Source organism: Bos indicus, chromosome 3 (genome assembly GCF_029378745.1).
Source record: "Bos indicus isolate NIAB-ARS_2022 breed Sahiwal x Tharparkar chromosome 3, NIAB-ARS_B.indTharparkar_mat_pri_1.0, whole genome shotgun sequence".
NCBI classification, from domain to species: Eukaryota; Metazoa; Chordata; class Mammalia; order Artiodactyla; family Bovidae; genus Bos; species Bos indicus.
Genome location: NC_091762.1, coordinates 55,404,535 through 55,425,127, shown reverse-complemented (window position 1 = coordinate 55,425,127; position 20,593 = coordinate 55,404,535). Strand labels below are relative to the sequence as shown.

Genomic DNA, 20,593 nt, shown 5'->3' with positions numbered 1-20,593 from the left:
ATGCTGCACATCTGATGCTTGTCTCTTAGCTTCTAGTATTTTCAAATTAATACAGACTGCCTTAGTAGAGATGTGTAAACAATATGAAAAACTTGGTCTTTCCTATGATTGAGTGCTTTCTAACTTGATGCTTAGTTGTATTTATCATTCCTTTTTTTTTTCTTGTAGATTGAAGCATACTAGACTTTGACAGCTAATATAACTAACTAGGAGATGGCATTAACTTCTGTTACTTGTCTCATGACTTTAAAAAAAAAAGAAACCCTATATTGGTTACTGTGGCTGCTGTAATCAGTTAACAAATTCATTGGCTTAAAACAACTCAACTTTATTATGTTACAGTTTTATAATTGAGAAATTGGAAATGGATTTCACATTCTGGAGTATGTAGGAGAAAGTTTGTTTCCTTGCCCTTTTTAGCTTCTGGAGGCTGCCATGTTCCTTGGCTCATGGCCCTATTCCTCTGTCTTTGAAGCCGAAAACAGTGGCTCCTGTTCTTCTCACATGACCTCCTCTTCTGCCTTCCTTTTCTACATTTAAGGACCCTTGTGATTACATTGGGCCCATCTGACTCTGTATTTTAAGATTGGGTGATTGACAGCCTCAGTTCCATCTGCTATCTTAATTCCCCTTTGACATATAAGGTAACAAATTCACACAGTTTGGCGGATTGCCCCATGGACATCTTTATGTGGATTGTTATTTTGCATACCACAGTTCCTAAAATGTAAGTTTTTTGTGATTCAGTGTTACCGGAACTTGAATGAGAAGAAGGACATTATTTCACTTAATTCAGGCCCTTTCTTGAAGTCTTGAGACATATAACAGAAGTTTATTCAGTAAAACTAACTCCCTAGCTTTTAACTAATGGAATTGTTTTTCTTATTTTCCATCCGATCAGTTTGATAGTTTTTGAAAGTAAATATATCTACAAGTATATTATAGTACTCAGAAATATATTCTTTTGATCTTTGTTTTTCACTTGCTGATATCATTTGATGTTACTTAGAAGTTATAAAAATGTTTTATTTGTCTGTGTTTCTGCTTACCTTTTCAAACTTACTTTTCATAGGATCGGAAACTCCATGGCACAGCTCAGCAACTGCTCCAAGACAGCAAGACAAAAATAGAAGTGATACGAATGCAGATTCTTCAAGCAGTCCAGACCAATGAATTGGCTTTTGATAATGGTGATGGAACAGATAAAATTGTCATTTCTTACCATTATGGGCATATATAGTACTAAATTAATTTTATATAGGAAAGAAGTGGTGGTTCAGAATTAGGGAGGAAAGAGGCATACTGTTTTTTATCTTGAGTTTTTATCTTTGAGTTTGGGTGGCAAAAATAAAAGATTGTGTATTTTAACATTGTATCTGTTAAGTGTTTATTTACTTCAATGTTTATTGATTTTTAAGTACTAACTTTTCTTTTAGAATAAGGATTACTTTCTTTTTCTTGAGTTTTAGTTACTATGTATTAGAAAGTCAAAGAAATGGTTCAATTAAGTTTTCTTTTTCCCCTTCTTTAGCCAAACCTGTCATAAGTCCTCTTGAACTTCGAATGGAAGAATTAAGGCATCATTTTAGGATAGAGTTTGCAGTAGCAGAAGGTGCAAAGAATGTAATGAAATTACTTGGCTCAGGAAAAGTGACAGACAGAAAAGCACTTTCAGAGGTAATTTTAAATAAAAATTTTAGCTTAATAAATACTTAAAGAATATAATTATTTAAATGATAATGTTATCTTTTCCCTTTGTAAGGCTCAAGCAAGATTTAATGAATCAAGTCAGAAGTTGGACCTTTTGAAGTATTCATTAGAGCAGAGATTAAATGAACTTCCCAAGAATCATCCCAAAAGCAGTATTATTATTGAGGAGCTTTCACTTGTTGCATCACCAACACTAAGTCCACGTCAAAGTATGATATCTACCCAAAACCAATATAGTACCCTGTCCAAACCAGCAGCACTAACAGGTATGTAGCATATATCTTCCTGATTTTTTTTCATGCGTTTTTAGTCTATATTTGGTTCTGATTTAATAATAATGAATAAAAATGTGTTTATACAATTTTTAAGTATTGTGGTGAGATAGAACAGAGTTTATTATTTTAACCATTTTAAAATAATGGTTAATAACATTTTAATAATAACCAGATAATGGTTAATAATATTTAATAATATTTTAAAATAATCAGAATTCATAGGCATTTAGTATACCCACACTAATTGTACAACTCTAACCGGTTTCTGGTTCTGGGATATTTTCATCACTGCATAGGGAAACCCAGGACCCATTAAGTAGTCATTCCCAATTCCCCCTTTCCCCTCAACCCCTAGCAGTCAAAGTTGATTTTCTGTTTCTATAAATTTGTCTATTATAGATGTTTCCTATAAATAGAATTTTATAATTTGTGGCTTTCTTTGTCTGATTTCTTTCATTTTTCTGTACTGTTTTCAAGGTTCATTCTTTTTAAGACATATATCAATACTACATTCCTTTTTATAGCTAAATATTCTGTTGTACAGGTATATGTCTGGTTTTATTTATCTGTTCATTAATTGATGGACATTTGGGTTATTTCCACCTTTTGACTACTGTGAATAGTGTTTCTGTGAATTTTTGTTTGCAGGTTTTTGTTTGAACACCTATTTTCAGTTATTTTTAGAATATACCTAGATGTATAATTACCAGGTCATATGGAAATGTTATGCTTATATTTTTGAGGGACCATCAAACTATTTTCCATAGGGACTTCATCATTTTACATTTCCAACAGCAAAGCATGAGGGTTCCCATTTCTCTGCATTCTCCTCAACAACACTTGTTACAGTAAGTCTCCTAGATACAAACATGTTCATAAGTCCAATTGTTTATAAGTCTAACAAAGTTAGCCTAGGTTACCAAACACAGTCAGTTGTATAATGCTGTACTGTAATAGGTTTATAATGCTTTTCACACAAATAATACATAAAAAACAAAACATTTTTAATCTTACAGTACCTTGAGAAGTACAGTCGTACAGTACAATAGCTGGCATACAGGGACTGGCATCAAGTGAACAGGCAAGAGAAGTTACTGAGTGGAGAAGGGAAAGGGGGTGTGAGATGGTAGAGTTGAAGATTGTCAGCAATAGGAGATGGAAGGCAAGCTGCTATTTCACTCACGCCTCATGTTGATGGCACAGGTTCTGGTTCTTTGCTGGATTCAGTTCTATCTAGCTCCTGGAAAAAATGATTCAGTGATGTTTGTTTATGCTCAGCCTCTCAGTCATGTGCAAATCTTTGCAGCCCCATCAGCTGTAGCCTGTCAGGCTCCTCTGGCCAAGCCAGTGTCTGGTTAGTAGCTCTTGTCTTTTCTCCTCATAGATGACACCATAGCACAGGATTGCATTCTGAATGGTTGTTGCAACCTTTCATGTACTGTTCTATGTTCAAGTCCTGGCCTCAAAAACTAATAGTGCCTCCTCACATAAAGAAAATCCCCTTGCCATTTCCTGCAGCATGAGTCTCTTCGGTTCTTCAGTTACTTCTTCTTCCTCCTATCTCTGTTTGTCCTTTCTCTGGGCCTCCAATTCTAATAGGTCTTCATTAGTAAGCTCCTTATATGGAACAACAAGTTCAATGAAGTCATCCTCTTGCAGATTTAGCTTAAAATAATGATAATGTGCTACTGTACTCTATATAGTGTGTGCATGCTAAGTCACTTCAGTCGTGTCCAGCTCTTTGTGACCCTATGGACTGTAGCCCGCCAGGTTCCTCTGTCCATGAGATTCCCCAGGCAAGAATACTGGAGTGGTTTGCCATTCCCTCCTCCAGGGAATCTTCCCAACCCAGGGATCGAACCCACATCTCCTATGTTTCCTACATTGGCAGGCAGATTCTTTACCACTAGTGCCACCTGGGAAGCCACTCTATACAATACGGGTACAGAAAAATCACAGTCACTTGTAGAGGATGCATACACATGACGGTATACCCCAAACGCGTGAGCTAACTTATATGAGCATGACTGGACATGAACACATGTTCACATCTTGGAAAGTTCTCAACTTGAAGGTTCATTTGTGGGGAATTTACTGGATTTTTCCTTTTTTTAAAAAAATTACTGCCATCTTAGCTTCATTTTTGAAAGTGTGGTAGTGGTAGCAAAGTCTCCAACTATTTTTGTAGATTTGCTTGTTTTTCCTTTCAGTTATATAAGTTTTTGGTTCATATGTTTTCAGGCTCTGTTGCTCAGTGCATATATGTTTATAATTTTTATCTTCTAAATGGATTGACTATTTTATCAAAATGTAATATCCTTTTTCTACTGTAACAATTTTGGATTTAAAGTAGTCTATCTGATGTTAGTGTAGCCATTCTAGCTCTCTTTTGGTTACTGTTTACACTGAGTATCTTTCTGTTCTTTCTCTTTCAATTGATATATGTCTTTGGTTCTAAAATGAGTCTTTTTTAGACAGCATATAATTTTGTCACGGTTTGGGTTTGTTTATTTTAATCCATTCTCAGTCTCTGCCTTTATTTTGAACAGTTTAATCCATATATGTTTAAGATAATTACTGATAAGGTGCAGTGCAATTCTGATGCTGACTACCCAGAGTTAGGTCAAATTTCATAGGTTTATGGCACAGTCCCCCACAAGACTGCCTTCACTTCAGACACAAGCTGCAAGCTTGGGGTTTCCCCAACCACTCACACTTCTGACCAACTGGCTACAAATTTAGGGGTTCCTACTACCACCTCAGACAAAGTAATTCCATGGAACAAGTCACAGAACTCAGAAAAGCTCTATATTTATAAGTAAAATTTTATTATAAAGGCTACAAATTAAAACCAAAGAAGAGACAATAGGGAGAGATCTGGCAGTTTCCCTGCTGTCAATATGCATCACCCTCACAGAACATCAATTTCTGTTTTTAGCCAGTAATAGCTCTGACTATTCAGAATTTTTATTGTGGCTTTATTAGTGGGTTGGCGAAAGGGTTTGTTCGTTTTTTTCCATAAGTTGGCTCTAGTAGTACTTAATTGTCTTTAACTTCATTGGAAAAAATTTTGTTGGATTGTATTGTGACAGCTGTCATATCAGCATGCATTTTTTAAAAACTTATCAAAATTAATGAATTTTTGTGTAGCCATTTTAATATTGAAGGGGGCAGGAAAGAAGTAACATTTTAGCGTATTATGCTTTATTATTTCAAGAAAGGTAAAAATAACAACTGAAACACGAAAAAGAAAAAAATTTGTGCAGTGTATGGAGAAGGTGCTGTGACTGATGGAATGTGTCAGAAGTGGTTTGATAAATTTTGTGCGGGAGATTTCTCACTGGATGATGCTACATGGTGGGGTAGACCAGTTGAAGTTAATAGCAATCAATCAAGACATTGAGATCAGTCAATAGTATACTATGCAGGAGACAGCCGACATACTCAAAATATCCAAATCAAGCACTGAAAATAATTTCCACCAGTTTACTTATTTTAATCACTTTGGTGTTTGGGTTCCACGTAAATTAAGCCTTCTGGTCTATATTTCTGCATGCAATTCTCTACTTAAATGTAACAAAAACGTTCTGTTTTTAAAACAAATTGTGATGGGCAATGAAAAGTGGATACTGTACAATAATACAGAATGGAAGAGATCATGGAACAAGTGAAATGAACCACCACTAACCACACCAGAGGCCAGTCTTCCTCATAAGAAGATAATATTGTATAAATGGTAGGATTGAACTCTTTCCAGAAAACCAAACATTTAATTCCATCAAGTACTGCTCTCAGTTAGACCAACTGAAGGAAGCACTCAATGACAAGCATCCAGAATTAGTCAAAAGAAAATGCATTATCTTCCATCAGGATAGCCTAAGACCACATATGTCTTTGATGACCAGGCAAAAACTGTTACAGCTTGGCTGGGAAGTTCTGATTCATCTGCCTTATTCCCCAGACATTGCACCTTCAGATGTCCATTTACTTCAGTCTTTACAAAATTCTCTTAATGGAAAAAAAATTCAATTCCCTAGAAGACTGTAAAAGACATCTGGAACAGTTCTTTAAAAGATAAAAAAATTTTGGAAAGATGGAATTATGAAGTTGGACTGAAAATTGGCACAAGGTGGTAAAACAAAACAGTGAATATATTGTTGAGTGAAGTTCTTGGTGAAAATGAAAAATGTGTCTTTTATTTTTACTGATAAAAAACCAAAGGAACTTCTTGACCAACCTAATACATAGGAGCGAGTGATTGAATCATTGGCCACTTGATTGAAATCAGTCTCTAGACCCTGACCTTTTCCAAAAGACCATAGTTCTGACTGATACGTGGGTCAAAACATGAGCCCTCTAACCATATAGTTGGTCTTTGTGTTATAGCCAGCCCCCATTCTGGAACTGTGCACAGGCCTACTGTGAGTCATTTTGTTAGCATAAACTCACATGTGGTCTGAGGAGTCCACCATGAATAACAAAGATACTGCTATTACTAGGGAACTGACAAGGGTTTAGAAGATCCCTCTTAAGAACCAGGGAAATAAACCAGCCAAATTCATTATTATGGAACAAAAAGGTTTACTTCTACCATTTTCCTATTTGTTTTCTATAAATCTTCATCTTTTTTTCTGAATTCTTTTGCTTTCTTTTATGTTTGATTGAATTTTTCTAGTTTACCTTTATTTTATTCTTTCCTTGACTTCTTTTCTGTATATTTTAAAATTATTCTTAGTGGTTACTCTAATGATTACAGTTAATATCCTAAGTTTATAACAGTAGGTCACAAAAACTCTGCTCCTATACGTCTGTGCATCCTCATCATTATATTTTTGTTGACATAGAGTATGTCTTTATGCACTGTGTGCCCATTTGATTAGATTGTATTATATATTATATTACAATTATTGTTTTATCCATGTCTTTTAAGTCATAAAGTAAACATGGAGTTACAAACTGAAAATATATTAATAGTGATACTGGCTTTTTAATTTACCTATGTAGTTAGTTTTACTGATGCTATTTTTTTTTTCTATGATTTCATGTTACTGTCTAGTATTCTCTTTCATGTCAATCTGGATGATTTCTTTTAGTATTTCTTCTAGGAAGATCTGCTAGTGATAAGCTCCCTTAACTGTTGCTTATTCTAGAATCTTTTATTTCCTTCATTTTTTTTTTCTAATTTTATTTTATTTTTAAACTTTACATAATTGTATTAGTTTTGCCAAATATCAAAATTTTTTGAAGGTTAGTTTTGCATATATAGCATTCTTGGTTGACAGGCTTTTTCTTTCAGCATTCTAAAAATATCATCCCAGCCCCTCCTGGCTTTTATGCTATCTGATAAAGAATCAAGTTTTAATCTTATTGAGGATTTTTGGTAACTAATGATTTGCTTCTCTCTTGCTGCCTTCAAGATTCCCCTTTTTGTCTCTGGTTTTTCACAATTTGATTATAATGCATCTCAAAATGGTGATTTCTTTTGAGTTTATTCTACTTGGATTCTTTGAGCTTCTTGATGTGTAGATTCATGTCATTCATCAAATTTGGGATGCCTGTGCATGTGTGTGTGTGTGTTTATTACTTACTTTAGAGATTCACATATGCATATTGAACTTAATACAATCTGTGATCATAGTATATACTCTCTTCCAAATTAGTTGCTGACCCTTGAGTAACGCAGGCTAGGGATGCCAGGCCTCTGCAGTCACAAATCTGTATATAACTTCAATCAACACCCACATGTCTTCAGATTCAACCAACTGTGGATCATAGAGCACTATGGTTAAGTATTTAGTGAAAAAAATTCACATGTAAGTGGACTTGCTCAGTTCAAAGCCATGTTGTTCATTTCCAATCTATATCTTCTAGTTTTGTTTTTACTTTAAAGAGCAAAAAACTTTAAAGGTATAGGTGATCCATGTTTGATTGAATTAGTGCATATGGGATTACAGATATGGAAAACCTACTATGAAGTTACATGCACATTTTTGACTCTGCAAATGGTCAGTGTCCCTAACTCCCACATTGTTCAAGGGTCAACAAAGTATTTTTTTCAAAAAACAAAACAAAGCATTGTCCTTTATATCTAGTGACTCATTATTCTTTCTGCTCTTGTTGTACTTGAAATTTTCTGTTAAAATTTTCCTATAGCCTATTGTCCTTTCTTTAGCATTTATTGTAGTAAACATGTGCTAGAGTCTAATTTTTCCAGTTTTTCTCTTCACAATAACATCCTTCATTCCCCAACATTGAATTTCCTTCATTTTTTTTTCCTTTTCTTTTCCTAAGACTGCACTTTCAATTCAGATATCTTTAAGTTTTCTGATTTTTCAGCCTGCTCAAATATGGTGTTGAACAACTCTAGGAAACTTTAAAAATTTCAATTAGTGTACTTTCCAGCTCCAGGATTTCTATTTGGTTCTTAGTTATAAATTCTATGTCTTTATTAATATTCCCTATTTGTTGAAATACTATTCTCCTTTTTCGCTTTTGGTTTCTTTTAGGTCTTTGACCACATGTAAGCTTTGACCATTTGTAAGACAGTTGGTATAGTCAGTCCAACGACTACTTTGTGTAGTAAATCCAATGTTTTGACTTCCTTATGGATGGAGAAGGAAATGGGAACCCACTCCAGTGTTCTTGCCTGGAGAATCCCAGGGACGGGGGAGCCTGGTGGGCTGCAGCCTATGGGGTCGCACAGAGTTGGACATGACTGAAGCAACTTAGCAGCAGCAGCAGCAGCGGGGATTTGAAGTGACTGAGCACAGACACCGTCATCAGGACTATCACCAAGCCATTGGGGTTGGGGAGAGGAGAGATGAAGCTGAGATAAATTAAAGTGCCCCAAAGCTTTCCCACCAAGTGTTCATTGCATTGTACTTTTCTTGTGAATTGGCCATACTCTCTTATTTATGTGCTTGCCTCATAATTTTTTATTGAAAGCTGGTTATGGTGAATATTATTTGTAACTCTGGAATATAGTCCCATTTTCTATAATTTCTTATTGCTGTTTGACACAGGATGTAGTTGTTTAGTGACTTTGTAATTATGTGTGGTCACTGAAGTCTCCATTAAGTTATTAGTCAACTAGTGTTTTGACAGACATTTTTTTTTAATGCCTACAGGTAGAAAGAAAAATTTGCCTTACGTTTGCAGCTGAATTCTTTGTTTGTGTGCCAAGGCATACTTTCAGCATTCACCCAAGCATTTTATAATTCTGCCTTTTCTTGTACAGAGCTTGAATATCAGCCTGATGTGAAAGCTTAGTGCCTTCTTAGATCTCTTCTGAGGATGTCTGCTTTTGCAGCTAGTCTTCTGGTTTTCCAGTAACATGTAGAAACATTGCAGAGCTCTTATTCCCTAAAACAGCTTACTTCCTATCTCCCGCCCCCCTAAGACTATAGGATGTCTCTTAAATAATGTAGACAACTGATACCCTTTGCTCCAGGCTTCATTTGCCTTTCAATGCCTTGTACTTAACTGTTTCTCTGCTTTGAAAGATTTCTTAGTTAGTTGAAAGAAAGGTAAACCTTTTCCGTTAGTCCTCCAGGGAGCCTTCAGAGAGGTCAAAGCAGGCATCCAGAGTTCTTTGAGAATGTAGTCTTCTATGCTCCCTCTGGCACCAAGAACCTGAATCAGAAATAAAGCCTGCTGTCTTCGGGACTCCTGGGCTTCCCTTGCGGCTCAGTGGTAAAGAATCTGCCAGCGGTGCAGAGGACACTGGAGCCGTGCTTTTGGTCCCTGGGTCAGGAAGATCCCCTGGAGGAGGGAGGGCAAGGCAACCAACTCCAGCATTCTTACCTGGAAAATCACATGGACAGAGAAGCCTGACAGGCTACAATCCATAGGGTAGCAAAGAGTTGGACATGATTTGAAGTGACTGAGCACAGACACCGTCATCAGGACTATCACCAAGCCATTGGGGTTGGGGAGAGGAGAGATGAAGCTGAGATAAATTAAAGTGCCCCAAAGCTTTCCCACCAAGTGTTCATTGCATTTTTTGATCAAGCATTTGCTTGGTTGCAGTAAACCTTTGACTGTTTCCCAGATTTCTGGTAGTGTTTATTCTAACCAGTTTTCCTGATTTTGTTTGTTTTCCTGTGTTTCTGTAAAGAAATTGCCTTTAAAATTTGCTACCCTACCATTTTCTTACCATTACCTACAGAGATTTTTATGGCCCATGTGAATGTGACATTCTGGATACACAGGCCTTCCCCATCCCCAAGAATCTTTAAATTATCAATATGAATGTCAGCAGGGGCTTTGCCTTAAAAATAATGTCATTAAATATTTTGAGGATGTGAAAGTGTTCTTCAGAATTGTACAGCATACTGTCATATTCTAGTAGCTTTGGATATCATTATCAGTTTTATATTATGGCAGACTTCTACATTAAATCTTGAAGGACAAATTTATAGTTGGACAGTGCTGTTACTACTATTAAGATCACTCTAAAGCTTCAGTTACCAAATTGAGTTCCTAAATTTGTGGTACCTTGGGATACCAAGTGAATTCACGAGTTACCCTGGGATGCCAACTGAATTTTCCTTCACTGCTATATTAATAAATACTATAGGAAAATCAATATGGAATAGAAAATAATGGTGGCACTTTTCAATCTAATTCCAAAGTTTGATAAATTGTACAGTGCCCAGTAGGTACACATATCTCATTAGGAAGTGATCATGGTTATTTAAGAATGAAATATGATTACTTTTCAGTATATTTTTTTTCAAATAGTTATTTATAATATCCTATAAAACAGAACTGTTCGGTGTATCATTTAGACTACTAGCACAATGAAAAAGTTGAGATACTAGGCTACTATGAAACGGAAAAGCTTGGAAGCCTCTGGCCCAAACTTTCTATTGTATTTTAAATGTTTAAAGTATTTATTGTTTAAAGCATTTATCTTATGAGGTATCACCTCGCACTGGTAAGAATGCCCATCATCAAAAAATCTACAGACAGTAAATGCTGGAGAGAGTGTGGAGAAAGGGAACCCTCTACACTGTCATGGGAATGTAAACTGGTATAGCCACTATGGAGAACAGTATGGAGGTTCCTTAAAAAACTTAACAGTAGATACCATATGATCCAGCAGTCCCATTCCTGGGCATATATCTGGAAAAAAACATAATTTGAAAAGATTCATGCACCCCAGTGTTTATTGCAGCACTATTTACAATAACCAAGACATGGAAACAAGCTAACTATCCATCAACAGAGGAATGAATAAAGATGTGTTACATATAAACAAAAGAAGAGACTTTTGGACTCTGGGAGAAGGCGAGGGTAGAATGATTTGAGAGAATAGCATTGAAACATGTATATTATCATATGTGAAATAGATCACCAGTTCAGATTTGATGCATGAGACAGGGTGTTCAGGGCTGGTGCACTGGGATGACCCTGAGGGATGGGATGGGGAGGGAGGTGGGATGGGGGTTCAGGATGGGGAACACATGTACACCCATGGCTGATTCATGTCAATGTATGGCAAAAAACCACTACAATATTGTAAAGTAATTAGCCTCCAATTAAAATAAATAATTTAAATTTGAAAAAAGTAAAAAAAAATGTGTTACATATAAATAATGGAATGTTAGTCAGCCATATGAAAGAACAAAATAATTCCATCTGCAGTGACATGGATTGACCTAGAGATTGTCATGTGTATGCATGTGTGCTCAGTTGTGTCCAACAACTGTAGCCCGCCAGGCTTTTCTGTGCATGGAATTCTCCAGGCAAGAATGCTGGAGTGGGTTGCCATTTCCCACTCCAGGGAATCTTCCCAACCCAGGGGTTGAACCTGCGTCCCTTGGGTCTCCTGAATTGGCAGACAGATTCTTTACTACTGTGCCACCTGGGAAGGCCATAGACTATCATACTGAGTGAGAAAAGCAAATATATGACATTGCATATGTGGAATCTAAAAAACAGGGTACAAATGAACTTACCTATCAACACAAAACGGAAATAGAGTTACCAGTATAGAAAACAAACTTATGGTTACCAGGGAGTAAGGTGGGGCTAGGGATATTGGGAGATTGAGATTGACATATATACACTACTGTATATAAAATAGATAATTAATAAGGACCTATTGTATATAACACAGAGAACTCTACTCAATACTCTGTAATGGCCTATATGGAAAAGAATCCATAAAAGAGTGGATATTTGTATACATACAGTGATTGACTTTGCTGAACACCTGAAGCTAGCAGAACATTGTAAATCAACTATACTCCAATAAAAAATTTTAAAAGTAAATAAAGCATGTATCTTTCCAACCACATCCTCTATAACTTGTATCACACATCTTCTGTCACAATCTGATTTGTGCACAGTGCCTATTAAATGTCTTTGACTTATTATATGTCTCCTTTTTTAAAAATCAAAACTGGAATATAGACCTGTGAAGAACAAAGTCTTTGTCATCTACCTACATGTACTCTTAATCCCCATCACAGGGTACTTTATACATTCATTTCAGTTCAGTTCAGTCGCTCAGTCGTGTCTGACTCTTTGTGACCCCATGAATCGCAGCACGCCAGGCCTCCCTGTTCATCACCAACTCCCGGAGTTCACCCAGACTCACGTCCATCAAGTCAGTGATGCCATCCAGCCATCTCATCCTCTGTCGTCCCCTTCTCCTCCTGCCCCCAATCCCTCCCAGCATCAGAGTCTTTTCCAACGAGTCAACTCTTCGCATGAGGTGGCCAAAGTACTGGAGTTTCAGCTTTAGCATCATTCCTTCCAAAGAACACCCAGGACTGATCTCCTTTAGGATGGACTTGTTGGATCTCCTTGCAGTGCAAGGGACTCTCAAGAGTCTTCTCCAACACCACAGTTCAAAAGCATCAATTCTTCAGCGCTCAGTCTTCTTCACAGTCGAACTCTCACATCCATACATGACCACTGGAAAAACCATAGCCTTGACTAGACGGACCTTTGTTGGCAAAGTAATACATTCAGTAGATACTTGGTAAACATTATTTGATAATAAGGCAGGGACTGTACTTATCTAAGTTTCCCCACCTAATGGCTCAGGACTGAACATAATATTCAAAACTTAAGAAAGATTCACTGGTTAAAATACAGTTGCTAAAGTTATACTTTTAGAAAAGTAATAAAGCTACAATTTAGAAAATCAGCTCATGTGACTGGAAATTATTTTCCTTTTCTAGTCTAGATGGTGCCTCTTCCTAACTCTTTAACCTTTTTTTAGTTCTGTCCATGTTCTTCATTCCCTTACTTTACTTTTAGTGATGTAAGTCAAGCCTAAAAGGAAGTATCTTAAGATATTTTGGTTTTTTAAAAAATTGCTCTAATTATCTACTGGACTTTAAATTTGGAATTAACTAGAAAGAGAAACAGTAGTGGTATTAATAAAGGATTAGACATGATAAAGGATTAGTCTAGATAAGTAGTTGGAGTATTTACTGCCCTGACTTTTTACTGCATGCTATTATTTATGGTTTGTCTCATTTACACTTGTTTCTTTTGCAATGCTGTGCTTATAATACTAAAATTTACAAATTACTTTGATACAAAGTGTGATTGAATTTTTCAGTCCAAAATTTCAAGACTAGTTTCAAGTTTTTATCAAAGATTTCCTCAGAATTAAAACAAAAAAAAGTTACTCAATTGTACCAAGTTGAAATATTGAATTAGTAAAATTGACGTAAAATAATTTTTCCAGAAAGTAAGAGAAATTACAAAATATTTACTTATTCTAATGGAATTCATAGCTATTGCTTATGAATATTTACTTCTTGGCTTTGTTTGTTTTTAAAATTTCATATTATGGGTTATAAAAGTAAAAAATTTAATTTTAAGCTATTTCTTATATGGTTATATGCAGATGCAATTGTGTCACCTCATAAAAGAAAGAAATTTCTATATACTTAATAAAGATCTTAAATATCTCCAAGTTTTTTCCTAAATGAAAGCAGGTGTTGAACATTGTCATCTCCTAATACATTGAGATTACTAAAATATTTAATTATTTACCAGGATTTGAAGTAGTAACCAGATGTTTTCAGTTTTCCCAGGATGACTTTTACATCCAAACATTTACAGTGGAAATGAACTAAGTTTACCACCTTAACAATAACAAAAAAAAGCAAATAAAACACACAGACACAAGTTGTTGCTTTTGAACCAGAATTGAAATGATATTCGTTAAACTTACAATGAGCCTTCATGCTTTACAGTGAGATAAGGTTTCCATAGCCAAACCAAAAATAAGTTTGAACTTTTCCCTCATGCTTAGCCATCTTTATTGGGATATATTTGAAGTAATACACAAATTTTTCTGGTTTTAAATATAGTTTTACAATTTTTAGTGAATAAATATACCTGAGCTACCATTATCGATATCCAGTCTGTAGAACAGTTTTATTGCATATATTTGAATTATATAATTTGAGAAGTTTTGTTATATATTTAAAGTATGAAACCATCACCACAAATCAAGATAATTATATACATCATCTCCAAAAGTATCCTCATGTGCCTCTGTGAAACCCCTTCTTTCTCTTTTCCTGCTTTCTTTCCCCATACCTGTCCCCAGGCAAATCACTGGCCTGTTTCTGTCACTAGATATTAGTTTGCATTTTGTAGAATTCTGTATTAATTGAATCATACAGTGTATACTTTCGTGGGGGAAATCTGGCCATTTTCACTCTGAATAATTCAGAAGAATTGCATGTATCAGTAGTCCCTTTCTGTTTATTGTTGGTACTATTTAATTGTGTGACTATACCATAACTTTTTTACCCATTCACCTCTAGTTGATAGTTGGGTTGTTTCCATTTTGTACTTTTTTCAAATATAACCGCTAATAACATCCTTGTATAATTTTTGTGTAAACGTGCATTTCACTTCACTTGGATAATACCTAGGAATGTTGTAGCTGGATCACATGGTAGTCTTCTGATAATGGGTTCTTTATCCACTTTTATATTTGAAAAAGCTTCATTTTTGAAAGATATTTTCAGTAGATTTAGAATTCTAGGTTCATGGTTTGTTTCCTCAGTACTTGAAAGATATTGCTTCTCTGTCTTGCTCTCATTGTTTCTAATGAGACATCTGCTGCCGTCCTGATCTTTGTACGTACTTGTCTTTTTTTCTCTGGTGGTTTTTAAAACTTTCTTTTTATCATTTGTTTTGAGAAATTTAATTATGTTATGCTTTGGTGTAATTTACTTATTTTTCTTTTGCTTAGTGTTTATTGAACTTCTTGGAAAGTTTCAAGCACATTATAGTTTTAACCATATTTGGAAAATTTTTAGTCATTATTTTTTCAAATGTCTCTTCTGTTCTCTGTCCTCTCTACTTTTCATGAAGGTCTTTCAGTACTCATATATTAGGACACTAGAAGTTAAACTCACAGCTCACATATGTGTTGTTTTGGGAGTTTTAATTTGTTTTTTGTCCTCCAAGTCTTTCCTTTCTATCTTCTATTTTTGATCATTTATATTGCTCTAGCTTCAAGTTCACTAGCCTTTTCTTTTGTGATGTGAATGTGCCACCAATCCCATCCAGTTTTTTTTTTTTTTTTTTTTTTATCCTCAGACAGTGTAGTTTTCATTTCTAGAATTTTTTTCTGTTTTTTTTTTATTTCTTTGATGTCTCTCTTCAACATTTTAAATAGAATATATTTATAGATAACTGTGTGAATGTCTGCTAATCATAATATTTATATCAGTTTTATTTTTTAAATGGGTCCTACTTTTCTGTTTATTTGCTTTCCTGGTATGATAGGCAGAATATTAAGAATGACTTCCAGAATCCCTCCCATGTGAATATGATGGAGCATCACTTCTGTGATGTGGCAAAGAAGAGTTTTACATACGTGATTAAGGTTACTACTCATTTGAGTTAATGTAAAGGACAGTTATCTGGATCAGCTTAATACAGTCACATGAGCCCCTCAAAAAGCAGAAGAATTTCCCTGGCCAATTATTATTATTAAAGCTGCTCAGTCATGTCTGATTCTTTGTGACCCCATGGACTATATAGTCCATGGAATTCTCCAGGCCAGAATACTGGAGTAGGTAGCCTTTCCCTTCTCCAGGGAATCTTCTAAATGCAGGGATTGAACCCAGGTCTCCTGCATTATGGGCAGATTCTTTATCAGCTGAGCTACAAGGGAAGCCCAAGAATAGTGGAATGGGTAGCCTATCCCTTCTCCAGTAGACCTTCCCCACCCAGGAATTGAACCAGGGTCTCTTGCATTGCAGGTGGATTCTTTACCAACTGAGCTATGAGGGAAGCCCTCCCTGGCCAATGGAAGAAGGGAAAGTCAAAGAGATATGAATCATAAAAAGGATTTTATGTGCCCTTGCTGGCTTAGAGATGGGGTGGGGTCACATGACAAGGGATGCAGGTCACCTCTAGAACTTGAAAATAGCTCCTGGCTGTCAGTAGCAAGGAAATAGGATCCCTATTCTTATGGCTTCAGGAAACTAGATTCTACCAGTAACCTGAATGAGTTTAGAAGCAGGTTCTTCAGAACTTCCAGATTAAGAGCCCAGCCTGGCAGACACAATGATTTCAGCCTTATAAAATCTTTAGCAAAGAATGCAGACCCTCCCACTCAAGCTCTGGCCTACAGAACTATTGGGTAATAAATGGATGTTGTTTTAAGGCACTGTGTTTGTGATAATTGGTAATACAGTAATAGAAAACAAATACACCTGGTAATCTTTGAGTGAATGCCAGACATTTTGAATTTTAGCTTGTGAGGTGCTGGGTATTTTTGTATTCCTACAAATATTACAAATATTTTTGAGCTTTATTCCAGGTCACAATTAAATTACTTGGAAACAGTTTGATCTTTTGGGTAATGCTTTTTTTAATTTTTTTTTTTGAATTATTTTTGGCAGTGCTGGGTCTTCGTTGCTGCACACAGGCCTTCTCTAGTCATGGCGAGCAGGAGCTACTCTTTGTTGTGGTGCCTAGGCTTCTGTTTATGTGGCTTCACTTGTTACAGAGCACAGGTTCTAGAGCCCACGGACTTCAGTAGTTGTGGCTCGAGGAACTAGTTACCATGCGGCATGCAGAATCTTCCCAGGCCAGTGATTAAACTCGTCCCCTGCATTGGCAGATGGACTCTTAACCACTGGACCACCAGGGAAGTCCCTGGGTAATATGGGACTACAGCATTGTTTAGTCTAAGGGTAATTATTCTGTGTTCCTGAATCAAAACTGAATACTTAGTCTGAGGAAGCTTCTGTACGTCTCAGGAATTCTGTCTCTGGATAGCTGTATTTTTTCCTTTATGCTGGCTATGAAGTCTAGCCCTCTCAGTGCAATCTCTCTCGTTTCTGTCTCCTTAACTCAGGTAGTCCACTTGGCTCCCCCTTTCTGTACTGTACTGATGTCCATTAGCCTTTAACACTTTTTTTTGTACTCTTTTTTTTTTTTTTAAGTTGTTTGAGTTGAGAGTAAATACAGACTTTCTTTACTTTGCTGAAAGTCCTTTGGTTACTTTTAAATAATTAAAAACTTTAAATAAAATTAAGTTTTAATTATTTAAGTTTAATGGGACAGCTTTTCCCAGAAGATACTCTTCCTAAAGTGCTTACTATATGTAGTATCTAAAATTTTAATATTGAAGAACCATTTTAAAATTTTAGTACACTAACTCTAGCCCAAATGATGACAAAGCCATATCTCCAGATAGCTAAGCTCAGATGTCCTCAGTTTCATTTGAACACCTTTCATATGTATTTGCCTAAGAAAACGACAATTATTTTATGCTTGGATAATTATAGCCCATTATTACTTGACTAACTAAACTATTAAAGTGAAAAGATAATGTTATTTTACATCTCAAATAGAACAGAAATCCATCTATTCAACCCCCCCCAAAAAACCTGTAGTCATTTTCTATGTTAACTGTGCAATTATTAAAAACAACTGTTATTCACATAGTCAGATTTCCTTGTTTCTAATTTCTGTATGTCTGTTTTAATAGGCATATTATTTAGCTTTATATTTCCCCTCCCACTTGTTTTATCCATATAATTCTGTAATTCTTCCATGTAATTACAGAAGTGACTATTCATATACACTAGAAGATGATGTAACTAGTTTTGTTCTGTGCCCTGTAGACAGCTTTTGGGAAGTGCTTTTCTTTCTATAAATTTTTTTTATAGTTGTCTTAAGTGAGAGTTTTTAATAAATTTTCTAAATAAAGCAAGAAAGAAGATAGTTACCTCAAAGAACCTCTGGGAGAAGAGATGTTGTTATTTTAGCAAACATTTCCCCCCCTATTTCTTAACAAAGACATAATTCTATGTGTGGAGAATTAATGTTTTCTTTCTTGATACTTAAATATGCTATAGGTACTTTGGAAGTTCGTCTTATGGGCTGTCAAGATATCCTAGAGAATGTCCCTGGACGGTCGAAAGCAGCATCAGTTGCACTACCTGGTTGGAGTCCAAGTGAGACCAGATCATCCTTCATGAGCAGAACAAGTAAAAGTAAAAGCGGAAGTAGTCGAAATCTACTAAAAACTGATGACTTATCCAGTTCAGTAATCAGATTTTTTTTTTAACAATCAAATAACAAAGTAAAGTCCAATACAGAGGGCTGAGCGGTGGGGACAGAAGAGTGAGAAGAGTGAAAATTGGACAACAAACTTTACAATTATGATTTCCATAATTTAAAATATCAAAAGCTGTAATGACAGGAAAATTTTAAAGGCTACAGAATTTACCATACTGAAAATGTTGGAAAACTGAATGACATTTAGCATTAATTTCTTTAGAATAATGAAATACTGAACACCACTCTTTATGACAAACTCTTTGTGTCACATCTTGATTCTTTAAATGGAATAATGACACTTCTAAAGTAATGAAGAAATTTTGATAAATAACCGTGTTAAATTAGGATTATAGCCTAGTGTCCAAGAAGTAAACTGAAATGGGGGAGTGGGTAAAGAATAAAATACAAGAGGTTTATGAAGTACTTTGGAGATACTCTGAAGTAGTCATAATCTATGATATATAACTGGTGGGAAAGGCATGTAACAATTCAGCCTAGTACAGTATATCTGCTTTCCTGTATATGGAGAGAGACTTTAGGAAAAATGTAAAAATAAAAATCATTTAAGGTAAAACCTTAATAAATAGCAAATGTAGAGGGAGAAAAACTGGGTGATTGATAATAATATATAAAAATACACCCACACATACATGTGTGGCAAACAACTACTGGCCACCTGTAAGTCCTTTCAGTAATTTTCTGATGTAAACGAAATAGCAATTACTATTTATGTTTTTATAAAACACAAAAGATAACTTGGAAGGGTCTAGTAGAAGTGTGTGTGTGTGTTTATATACAGCTAGCTGTTTAAGATTTAAAAGCTTCAGTAGTGAGTAAGAAAAACTTATTTCAAAGTCCCATAAGACTTTTGTTGACATAAAACAGTGTTATTTCTATTTTAAAGGTTTTAAAATACTTAATCAAATTTTAAATTGTAATTACAGATGATGTCTGTGCAGTTTTGAAGCTGGACAATACTGTGGTTGGTCAAACTAGCTGGAAACCCATTTCCAATCAGTCGTGGGACCAGAAGTTTACACTGGAACTAGACAGGGTAAGATGAGAAACTTTTTACCTGAATTTTCATTATATTTATAATTCATTTTTCATGCATATTTTATGTTTTAGAAGAGTTTGATAAATTTTATTCTTAACAGAATCTAAGAAGAACCTAGGTATTTTTGACATTTCCCATCTGATGAGGTATATATAAATCTACCTTATCAGATTGCTGCAGGAGCTTTCATTTGTGCAGTGATTTGAAAATATATACTTTGTACTAACCTGAAAGATCGACAACCAGGTGAGATCTAATATTGAACTATTTTTTGAATTTTAATAATGTGCTGTCTAACCACTAAGGAGATTTTTCTGACTCACCACTTGTGGGTTATATTATCAAAGCTGCATTTGAAGTGAACTGTTGTGCTCAGACAGACATTCCTCCATGTATCTCAGTGGATTTCATGGATACTGTGAGTGGCTAGAATGTAATCTGTAATCTGCTGCAGAACCCAGCAGAAGTAAACTTGGTCCAGAGTAGAGTTAAATCCATGGTGATAATTTTACTTACATTCTGATATATCCATTGGTGTGTGGGAAGAAAATATTAAAATTTAATCATAATTTTATCTAAAAGATAAGAAAGATGTTTTTATCATTTAGTATTGAGGTTAATGGTACATATGTCTTTAAAAAATTACATATATTAGTGAAAGCAGATTTATAGTGCTTAATAATGATATGATGTGGCACTTACTACTCTGGCCTCTACTTTTAAATATTTTTTCTGGTTTATTTCTTTTCTATCTCAGAGGCAGCATCTTAATCAGGCCCTCACCATTGCTTTTCTTGGTTCAAATACTATGTCACCCACTTAAATGTATTTGGACAAATGCTTAACTTTTTGTGTATATCAGTTTCCTTATCTTCAATACTATCCACCTCACTGAAGGGCTTTCCTGGTGGCTCAGCTGTCAGAGAATCTGCCTGTAGTGCAAGAGACGATTTCCCTGGACAGGGAAATGGTAACCCAGTCC

At 35.4% G+C, this 20,593-nt stretch overlaps 1 protein-coding gene across 3 annotated transcripts in view; it reads left to right on the top strand.

The window, feature by feature from the left end:
- Positions 1-20,593, top strand: part of PKN2 (protein kinase N2) — a 135,728-nt gene that overhangs the window by 77,791 nt on the left and 37,344 nt on the right. For 2 of the 3 annotated variants that reach the window (XM_019957147.2, XM_019957145.2), the window contains exons 4-8: positions 1,073-1,190; positions 1,532-1,677; positions 1,763-1,976; positions 18,350-18,535; positions 19,499-19,608. In XM_019957147.2, coding sequence (XP_019812706.2) covers positions 1,073-1,190; positions 1,532-1,677; positions 1,763-1,976; positions 18,350-18,535; positions 19,499-19,608 — 774 coding nt within the window. The remainder of the gene's footprint in view (positions 1-1,072; positions 1,191-1,531; positions 1,678-1,762; positions 1,977-18,349; positions 18,536-19,498; positions 19,609-20,593) is intronic. The other variant, XM_019957146.2, reaches the window with a different exon arrangement.